This window comes from Martes martes (assembly GCF_963455335.1).
Source record: "Martes martes genome assembly, chromosome: 9".
Taxonomy (NCBI): domain Eukaryota; kingdom Metazoa; phylum Chordata; class Mammalia; order Carnivora; family Mustelidae; genus Martes; species Martes martes.
Genome location: NC_137896.1, coordinates 30825834 through 30836650, shown reverse-complemented (window position 1 = coordinate 30836650; position 10817 = coordinate 30825834). Strand labels below are relative to the sequence as shown.

The 10817-nt window shown below is 53.0% G+C and overlaps 1 protein-coding gene across 1 annotated transcript; it reads left to right on the top strand.

Moving 5' to 3' along the window:
• Positions 1-610: 610 nt before the first annotated feature.
• Positions 611-9976, top strand: LRRN4 (leucine rich repeat neuronal 4; the record flags this gene model as incomplete). Its single annotated transcript, XM_080813725.1, has 4 exons — positions 611-1262; positions 2422-2626; positions 6308-6445; positions 7840-9976. The coding sequence occupies 4 exons, from the start codon at positions 611-613 to the stop codon at positions 9092-9094; spliced, it is 2250 nt and encodes a 749-aa protein (XP_080669851.1). The 3' UTR covers positions 9095-9976.
• Positions 9977-10817: the final 841 nt, after the last annotated feature.

Here is a 10817-nt window from a genome sequence, read left to right as displayed (position 1 = left end):
AGCCCTCTGAAGAGAAAGTTCTGCCCTCAGAACTCATTTTAAACCATGACCTGCAAACCAGGTCAAACGCAAATCCAACTCACCTGTGGCTGGGCCGTTCGTTCTAAGGGGAAAAACTGAGGCAACTGAGTTTTGTTGGAATTGACGAAATCTTCTGTAAGTCCCATGTTCCTGTCCCAGCAGAGCTTCTCCTGACTGAGGTCATTCACCGGCTCATTTTTAATAGACGTTTCTGGAGCCGCATCTGTGCACCTGGGGAAAGTTTACGGCAATAAGGACACAGTCTCTTCCCTCCAGAAGCTCAGGCAATGGGGACAAGGGAGGAGGTTACCTGGAAGTTCGGCCCCGAGGGGATAGATGTAGGATGCCTTCTGCAAGAAGTCACTTGTGGATGCTAACCCACAAGTGAATTCGAGGGAGAAGCATCGCTAGGAGCGGGAAGGGCACGAGGTGCCACAGGAACTCCCCCTCGTCCCTGCCCCGTCCTTCAGGGAACAGCCAGCCCTTGTGCTTCTCAGAGCGGGAGGGTAGAGCGCCACGTCTGCCCCTTCGTTCGGAGTTTCTGCGCATTGAAGGGACTGTCCCGCTGTTCTCTCCGCAGCCACGCACCATGTGGTGGGCGCTGCTGCCTCTGCTGCTGCTGCTGCCCATGGCGCTGCGCCCCTGCTGGGCAGGGCCTCCCCAGGAGAAGGGCCCTCTTTTCCGGCTGACTCGGCAGGACTCCCGGGAGAGCGGGACCGCCAACGCCACGGTCTCGCCCTGCGAGGGGCTGCCCGCCGCGGGAGCCTCGACCTTGACCCTGGCGAACCGCAGCCTGGAGCGCCTGCCCGACTGCCTGCCGCCCGCTCTGCGCAGCCTAGACGCCAGCCACAACCTGCTGCGCGCCCTGAGCGCGGCCGAGCTCGGCTCCCTGCCGCGGCTGCAGGCGCTGACGCTGCGCCACAACCGCATCGCCGCGCTGCGCTGGGGCCCTGGCGGGCCGGCGGTGCTGCACACGCTAGACCTCAGCTACAACCGGCTGGCCACGCTGCCGCCGTGCGCCGGCCCCGCGCTGCCCGGCCTCCGCTCGCTAGCGCTCGCCGGGAACCCTCTGCGGGCGCTGCAGCCCGGGGCCTTCGCCTGCCTCCCGGCGCTGCGCCTCCTCAACCTCTCCGGCACCGCGCTGGGCCGCGACCCGGGGGCGGGCATCGCCGACGGGGCCTTCGCGGGAGCGGGCGGCGCGCTCGAGGTCCTGGACCTCAGCGGCACGTTCCTGGAGCGCGGTGAGTCCGGGCGGCGCCGGGAGTTCGGAGCCGGGGTGGGCAGGCGCTCCCGGGGCGGGGCCGTGAACTTCCTCCGGGGTAGGGGGTGGGGCGGCGACCGGGGCACCGAGCTCACCGGGCGGCTCAGAAAGAGCCCCACCTCGGTTTGCAGAGCCCAACAGCCCGGTTCGAAGGGCACAGAGTGGCTAACTTCTGGAGGCCCGAGAGGTGGGGACTGTTAGTAGGGACCTCCGCTTTCCTTAGGAGGGAACCAAGGCACGGACAGGGGAATGAGCGGCCCGCGGTTTAAGTGGTGACTCCAAATCTGAGCCCGGGCATTAGGGCCCAGGGCCCAATCTTAGCCACTCTGTTCTACTGCTACCCAGCGGAGCTGACAAATGCTTGTAGAATGGGGAAGTGGGATCGATCGCTTGGAGGCTGAGTAATGAATGAAGTTAGCAAGAAACACGCAGTTAACCTGAGCATGAATTCATTGATTTTTCTACTTGGTTTGCCTCAAGTTGTTTCTGTGAACGTTGACTCTTCAAACAAGACACACGTACTTGGCATGTTTTGACTGATTCACAAGGGTGTCTTTATTTAAAAACAACAACAACGACAGCACTATATATGCTTATAATCACCTATTCCACCGCGGACAGAAAAAAAGAGCGAGAATGGAAAACAGGGAAAGTGGCACATTCTCCATTTGTTCTGAGAGCCACAAAATTAGGTGTCTGGGCCTCATCCAGCCTTGCTCCTCCCCTCCTCCTTCCTTACCACTCTCAAAAACATCCCTACTTCTGGTAGCCATCAGAGTGAAGTCTGGGGTATTTCCCTGTGAAGTTTAACAAGAGGATGGGCAACAGCGGCCTTGGAGACACTGTCCTGGGTTCAAGTCCTCACGCCATCCCTCCCCAGCTGTGTGGCCCTGGGCCATAGACGTTAGCTGCCCCAGGGCTGGAAGGCAGGCAGGCAGGCAAGCTCGTGAGTCTCTAAGGGCTCTTCGAACTGAAATGGTCTATGCTTCTGAGATTCCCAAAGCTGTTAATTGTCCATGCTCAACAATGACCTTTATGACTCACCCTTGTCTGCCGTCTCCTTCTTTCCTTAATGCTGTGCTGGCCTCATGGGTTTGTGCCTTCCTGGGTAGTGGGCAGTTTCCCCCTCTGTATTTCAGTTCAGTCAGGGTGGATCAGAGACCTGCCAAAGCTCACATCTCTCCACTTGAGGAAGATGCCCAGGCTGCGGATCCTGGAGGGGGCCATTTTCAAGATGACCCCCAACCTGCAGCAGCTGGATTGTCAAGACTCGTCTGCACTTACTTCTGTCCACACACAGCTCTTCCAAGACACTCCTCGCCTACAGCTCCTTCTATTCCAGAAGTAAGTGTTTTCTTTCTTTCTTTTTTTTAACATTTTATTTATTTGACAGACAGAGATCACAAGCAGGCAGAGAGACAGGCAGAGAGAAAGAAGGAAGCAGGCTCCCTGCTGAGCAGAGAGCCTGATTCGGGGCTCAATCCCAGGACCCTGAGATCATGACCTGAGCCGAAGGCAGAACCTTAACCCACTGAGCCACCCGGGCGCCTCCCCAGAAGTGTTTTCTAAGACACATGTGAATCCCGTAACTGATTTCTTCCCATTACACTAAATTGAACACATGTAACCATTTATAGCGCTAACCAGACCTTCATTCCTCTCCCTCTTCTCCTTTGCATCCTCCCTGGATTTCTGTTCTTCCTCCTCCTTTGGGTGATGTCTCGGTCGGGTACCAGATAGTCCATTGGCCTATAACCATGCAACTCAGTCTTGTCCAGAGTAAGAGTAAAACTCCAAACTCTCATGCGTGTAAAATTTCCTTTAAGCCCAGGCTGAGAAATTTGCTGTGGGAAGAGGGCAGGAGGCATCAGAGTCTTCTCTGTTACTGGATCCACCTGCTTCCCCCCCACCCACCTGCAGGGGTTTATGCAGATCAGCCCTTCCGAGGTTTGAATGGGTCTAGGGAGGAAATGTGAGAGGATAGAAAGGTCCTACTTGCAGTTGGGACCCAGGGTCTGTCCTTTCAGGCCTGGTTGTCCAAAGTGTCACTGCACTCACCCTCCTGACCTGACTTCTGCAGGAAGGGCAGCATACCTTCAAAAGTGAGCCCAGGGGTGCCTGGGTGGCTCAGTGGGTTAGAGCCTCTGCCTTCGGCTCAGGTCATGATCCCAGGGTCCTGGGATCGAGCCCCGTGTCCGGCTCTCTGCTCAGCAGGGAACCTGCTTCCCTTCCTCTCTCTCTGCCTGCCTCTCTGCCTATTTGTGATCTCTGTCAAATAAAAAAATAAAATCTTAAAAAAAAAGTGAAGGTGAGCCCAGTCCACCTCCTTTCCTGGGGGCCCACATCTGGACCCCTGAAGCACCTTTGCCCCTCATCACTTTCAAAACAGCCACTTCTCTCTTTTCTCTGCTAGCACCAGCCACAACCCAAATATTCACTTTGGGGTTTGGCGTGGGAACAAAGGCAACAGAACATGCAGAGCACTTAGCTCAGTGCCTGACACATGGTACATGCTGTACCGTTCGTGAAGATGATACGGTGGTGGTGAAGAAGGTGATGGGGATGATGGCCATGACAGTGATGGTGGTGACGGTGATGTTGTTGGTAATGATGGTGAACTGGGGACAGTGAAGGTAATCGTGATGATGATGGTGGTGGTAGTGATGTTGGTGAGAGGGATATTAGCCTCTTGGGCTCCGACTCCTCTTCTGAGCCTCAGACTCATATGGAAGGTATCAGATGTGGAGCCACGCTGGCCGGGCTCAAATCCTGACCCCATCCCTGGTCACAACACCCCGCCTCCGCGGACCCCAGGGTAAGAACACTTACCATCCAGTCACCACATTCAGCCAAAAGGTCTGTCTAAATCATAATCTGATTGAGTCTCCTACCAAATGAAAACCTTGCAGTGCCTTCTGTGGCCTGAAGGAGAAGGTTTAATCCCTTCTGGCTCATCTTAGGCTCCTCCACTCCCACTGTAACACCTGTGTTCCAGCCGGGGGTGGGGGAGCCAGCCACTTGCTTTCTTGGTGTTCTCAAGTGTCTCCATCTGCCCTGCTGGACCCTCTCCCCACTTCTAGCCTGGCCTACTCTCTGCTCTCCTTAGCTCACCCACAGCCTTCCCTGGGGGGCCTGTGTTAAATACCGAGTCATATTGGGTGTCCTGGCATGGCCACCTCCCACCGGTGAGGGGATGGCCACCTTCCTGGCTGCTCTGCCCACCCAGTGTGCCCAAAGCCTTCCACAGTCCCCTCTGACATGCAAGAGGGAGGGGCAATAGTTCAGCAAAGAAGTGAAAAGAGGGGGCACCTGAGTGGCTCAGTTGGTTAAGCATCTGCCTTCAACTCAGGTCATGATCCCAGCATCCTGGGATTGAGCCCCATGTTGGGCTCTCTGCTCAGTGGGGAGTCTGCTTCTCCCGCTGCCCGCTGCTCCCCCTGCTTGTTCTCTCTCTCTGTGCCAAATAAATAAATAAAATCTTAAAAGGTGGGGCACCTGGGTGGCTCAGTGGGTTAAAGCCTCTGCCTTCGGCTTAGGTCATGATCCCAGGGTCCTGGGATCGAGTCCCACATCGGGCTCTCTGCTCAGTGGGGAGCCTGCTTCCCCCACTCGCCTCTGCCTGCCTCTCTGCCTACTTGTGATCTCTGTCTGTCAAATAAATAAATAAAATCTAAAAAAAAATCGTAAAGAGGTTATTTAGGAGAGCAAATGAATCTTCTTTCACACTAGGGCTCTATAAGTTACAATGTGACCCACACCAGGATATGAGCCCTCCCGTACCTCCACGTAGGTGGTGATTTGAATTGATTTCATCGCATGCAAGCTGCACTGGTGGCAGAAAGGGCCGCCGGATAAGGAAAGGATTCATTTTCCTTATCTGTAGAATGAGCAGAATATCATTCTCTCACTGATTTGTCACAATGATGTCACTGAGATAATGACTGTAAAGCCCTGGGCAACCTTACCTGCTCAAAAAGATGACAATCTTTATCCCCTCTCCCCCTTCAGGCAAAATGAAAAATATTTCCTTGGGATGCTGAAGTGCTAAGTAATCTCTGATTCTAAGATTTCCACTCTGGCTCTGTGAAATCGGCTGAAAGCAAGCATGCATATATGTATATATTCATATATGTGCTTTACGTTTCCATGTGGACACACCCCTTTGCAATGTGACTTGGGAGCTCCTTCCATCAAGAACTGGAGTCTATCCTCCACCTCTTGAAACTGCACTTGACCATGTGACTTGCTTAGGCAAGTGGGACATTAGCAAAAGTGACCCAAGTGGAGGTTTGAAAGCAGTTGAGGATTGGAGCTTTTCCCTTCCTGGTTGGTGGGGAGTCCACCTCCCCCCCACCACCACCCTGTGCACTAGGCTGGGCTAGCGTCCTGAATGATGAGGAGTATATGGAGGGAGGCCCCAGCAAACCTAGTTGAGGCTCCATATATGTGAGGCTATCCTAGATCTTCCAGCCCCAGCTGAGCTGGCTTGGACCACAAGAACCACAGAATCAGGAGAAAGAACAGATATTTGTTGTTTTAAGCTACTAAGTTTTGGGGAAGTTTCTACTCAGCAAGAGCTTGATACACTCCAGTGAGGCATCTTTCAAAGGACTAGTGTTAAGTACCATCAGCGACAGCTCAACTGCAATAGCCCATATTCCAGAGTGTTCTCATTAAGAGCTTCTGTCATTTCTTTTGACTGATCTATAATAACAATATCTTACTTTCGGGTAGAGATGTACACTTATAAACAGTTTCATTGTCATAGACTCTTGGCGATATAACACATGGGCAGGGGAATACTGTCTCCATTTGATAGGAGGGGTGAGAGTGACTGAGTTGGTTGGTATCTCTGCTTTACAGATGACCCCCCCCCCAAAAAAATGTAGTCCAAGGTCATTAAAGAGTTTCGTCCAAAGTAGTATCCTCTAAGCCCTAACAGAGTGGTTTTGCAGTGACACCACCATGGCTCTCTGGCAATAGTTTTGAGTTTTTAAAGCCTGACTTGATTTTTTAATGTTTCAGCTGCAACTTGAGTTCTTTCCCTCCTTGGAGCCTGCATTCCTCCCAAGTCCTGTCCATCAGCCTCTTTGGCAACCCCCTCATTTGCAGCTGTGAATTGTCCTGGCTCCTCAGCGATGCAAAGAGGACTGTCCTAAGCAGGTAACACATTTACAAAGCAGATGACTAAGAGGTGAGCCGAATTCCTCACAGCTTATGGCTTGCCCTTCTTGAGCAGGTTGGCAGAGTGGCAGGGAGAGCCTGGAGGAACAGACAGGATGGTTTTAATGGGTCAGGACAGGAGGTGGGGCTTCTCACCTCCACTCGCATCTCATTGGCCAGATGTCGGTCGCAGGCCACACCTACTACAGGGGAGGCTGGGTAATGTAGTCTAGTTTTGTGCCCAGAAGGGGGGAAAATGAGCTAAGTGAACAGCTAGATTGTCTCTGCCAGGACAGGCTTATCTGTGTTCCATATTACCAACCAGTGGGTTGGGGCCCAAAGAGACAAAATGCTTGCTTGGGTTCCTGCAGCTGTTGGGTGAAGGAGGCAGGATCTATCTGCCTCCAAAATGATGCTCTTAACTACTGGGCCTCACTAGTGAGTCCCCAAGATGCAGCCTGGTCCCCTGCATCATTCAGTCCAAGGCCAATGGGCTTACAGAGCTCTTGTGGGACAGGGGAAAGGAAGTCCTTCAAGGACCACCCATTGACTGTTGGCTAGAAGAGCTGTTTTTGCTGTGGGGAGCCATGATCAGGCTGGTTACCAGGAGACCATGGGGGCTGGCTGGGGACACCCCTGGTCATGAGTACCCTCAAACGAGCTCTACCAGCCCCTCTAGCTCACTTTAGGAGACACCTCCCTTCATCCTGTGCTTTTTTTTTTTAATGTCCCACCCAAACCCAGCTGTGAAGTGGGGATCAGTCTACCCCTCACCCCCTCATGTTATCTCCAAAGATAAGGACCCCAGGCCCTTTGCAGAGAAGGGTCTCATTACAGTATTAATGAAGAGGCTGAGAGTGTAGCCTCTGCACACCACTCACTACTGTTGATGTTGGCTGCATTACTGAACTTCTCTGTGCCTCTGTTCCCCATCGTAAAATTGGGAGAATAGTGGCTACCTCATAAGGCTATAAAGATTAAATTAGTTGATACAGTAAAGTGCTATCAGTAGTCACTGGCATATAAAGAACTCAGAAAATGTTAGCTGGTGTGAGTATTATTACTAGTACTCAGCCCAGAAGTAGATAGGTGACAACAAAATGGCAGACTACACTTGGAGAATCAGAACCACCGTTCACAAACCTGCCCTGGGTTTAGGTTCTGCCACTTGCTATCTTGGGTAGTTCGTTCCTTTTGCTGAGCTTCTGTTTCTCTCTCTGCCCAATGGAAATGATGAGGGAAGCCTACTCCACAGGTTGCCCTAGGGGTCAGGGAATTGAAGGATGGAGAGTGTGTGGCCGGTGGGACCTAGCAGATATGTTGTTTGGGTTTGATGAGAGGGTTGTCTGCACTGAGGACTCAAAACACTTCTAACTGATTGGCCTCCCCTCTAGGGCAGCAGACACTGTGTGTGTACCGGCTTCAGGATCCGGAGACGCCTTCTCAGCCCCTCTTTCGCTGTCCCAGCTGCCCACTGTGTGCCATCTGGACCAAAGCACCACCCTCAATTCCAGTTCGCCCCAGGCTGTCTCCTTCACCCACCAACCGTCTACACAGGGTCTCACCACCCCATGGAGCACAGCCCCCTCCACTCGACCTGTGGAAGCTGGACAGAGTGTCACCAAGCCCCCCTCCTTCCCCGTGGATTCCGCTACACAAACCGCATGGTCCCACAGTGGCATCAAGGTGGGGACCGCCTCCTCCACGGCCATCTCCACAGCAGATTCTAGCACTTCCAGCGCTCTGCGCAAGGCTGCAAGCACAGCTGGGGCAGAGCATGGAAAGCAGGCTGATATGCTGGTCCATGCGCCTCACGTCTCAGTCTCAGCTGCTTCCACCCCCTCTGCCGGCAAACACCCTGGGCTCTTCCCCACCCCCTGGAGCCCGGTGCGGACGCCCCAGCCCGACTACAGGGCACAGGACACCCTGCAGGCGCCCCACCCGAGTCCTTCTGAGGGCGCGATTCCAGTCTTGCTGTTGGACGACTCCAGTGAGGAGGAGGAGGAGGGGCAGAAGGGGGAGGTGGGAGTGCCTCCCCAGGATGTCCCCTGTGATTACCACCCCTGCAAGCACCTGCAGACCCCGTGCGTGGAGCTGCAAAGGCGCTCGCGGTGCCGGTGCCCCGGGCTCAGCGGGGAGGACATCCTCCCGGACCCCCCCAGACTGCAGGCAGTGACCGAGACCACCGACACGTCGGCGCTCGTGCGCTGGTGCGCCCCCAACTCCGTGGTGCGCGGCTACCAGATCCGCTACTCTCCCGAGGGCTGGACGGGAAACCAGTCGGTGACAGTGGTGGCGGACATCTATGCCACCGCCCGGCAGCACCCCCTGTACGGGCTCTCGCCCGGCACCACGTACCGCGTGTGCGTCCTGGCCGCCAACGCCGTGGGCCTGAGCCAGCCTGTCCAGGCCTCGGGCTGGACGCGGGCGTGTGCCACCTTCACCACCAAGCCCAGTTTCGTGCTCGTCTTCGCGGGGCTGTGCGCGGCCTGTGGCCTGCTGCTCGTCACCACCCTGCTGCTGGCCGCGTGTCTGTGCCGCCGCAGCCGGACGGCACACCCGCAGCGCTACGACACGCACCTGGTGGCCTACAAAAACCCAGCCTTCGACTACCCGCTGAAGCTCCAGACACTCCAGACGCTCAGTTAGCTCTGCGCACCCTCCACCACTCCAGCTTAGGAACTGGCCTCCCGTGTTTAGAAAAGAAGGGACAGAGGGTCAAAGAGGACCCTGTCAGCTCAGAATGCCTCTGTGAATTTCTGTGAAGCCAGCACTCTTGCGGCACAAGGGGAACTTGCCATGAAGTTTCTCTGTCCGAGGAACCACTGCTTTCCCTGCCGCCTTCTCTGTGCCCAGAAATGTTACAGTTCACACCAGACCACTCCCGTTGCCACAGCACAGCCTTGTGTGTTATTTGTGTTTTTCAGCAATCAGTGCCCCTTGGTGTCCAGTCGAATAGACTGGGTGTGTAAGTAGGAAGAGATAAAACAGTTCACACAATTCAGTCTCTTTTGCCATACTGGAAGTGACATCCTCAAGTCATTTCAGGGATGTTCCCTCTGGTTAAGCTTCTGGCTAAAGCAGGTGGTATTCAAGGAATCAACTCCTGTAGATTCTTCATCTGAGAACTGGGGTAAGGGAGAACTACTGGTTATGTTTCCTGAGGCTGCCTGGGGTTTATTGCGTCTCTTGGCAAAAAATGTGCTTTTAGCTTTGTAGTTAAAACTGCAGTCCGCTGGGAGCCTCTGTGAAGCACAAGGATAAGCTGTCCTTTTTAAAGTCATTGTCTACTGCACCTCTCCATAGTGTAAGTGGTCAAAGAAACTACAAACTCCTTTTCTTAAGAAAGCACAATAGCGGGGCACCTGGGTGGCTCAGTGGGTTAAGCCTCTGCCTTCAGCTCAGGTCATGATCCCAGGGTCCTGGAATCGAGCCCTGCATCTGGCTCTCTGCTTGGTGGGGAGCCTGCTTCCTCCTCTCTCTCTGCCTGCCTCTCTGCCTACTTGTGATCTCCATCTGTCAAATAAATAAAATCTTAAAAAAAAAAAGAAAAGAAAGCACAATAGGACCACTTCCAGGATTTGGTCTTTTAAGAGATGAACAAAAGAGAACCTCAAGGCTCTAGCTGAAGCCAAAGCATTTGCTCTCCATTGCATCAAACAGTGCCTTCATGATTTGTATCTGGAGTGTGGGCAACGCCTTTCAACACCCCTTTTCACTTGTATACCAATGTTAAAGTGTTTTTTATAAAATTACAATGTGGCTCATTACTTCTAGATTTTAATTTTCTAAATTAGTATTTATTTCACTTTTCTGTCACTACTGGAACAATTACCACAAACTAGGTGGGTTAAAACCACAGAAATCTGTTCTTATGGTTCAGGCCAGAAAACCATAATCAAGGTATCAGCCAGAGTGGTTTCTTCTGGAGACTCAGAACTGTTCCATGCCTGTTATGGTTGCTAGCTGTCCTGGGTGCTCCTTGGTTTGCAAAAAAATCCAATCGATGCCTTCATAGTCTTATGGCATTCTCTGCGTCCAAATCTCCCTCTGTAAAAAAGTGTTTCTCCCCCCATCTTTACAGAGATATAACTGACATATAACTTTGTGTAAGTTCATGGTGTGCAACCTGATTTGATACACGTATATATTGGGAAATGATTATAAAAAGGTTCCCTTCACTTCACATGGGTACCTTTTTGTGTGTGTGGTAAGAACTTTGAAGACCTACTTTCTAAGCAACTTTCAGGTATACGTTATTAACTATAATCATTGTGCTGTCTTCTGGGGATCATTATCATTTCCAGAACTTACTCATAACTGGAAATTTGTACCCTTTGACCACATTCACCCATTGTCTCCCACCCCTATG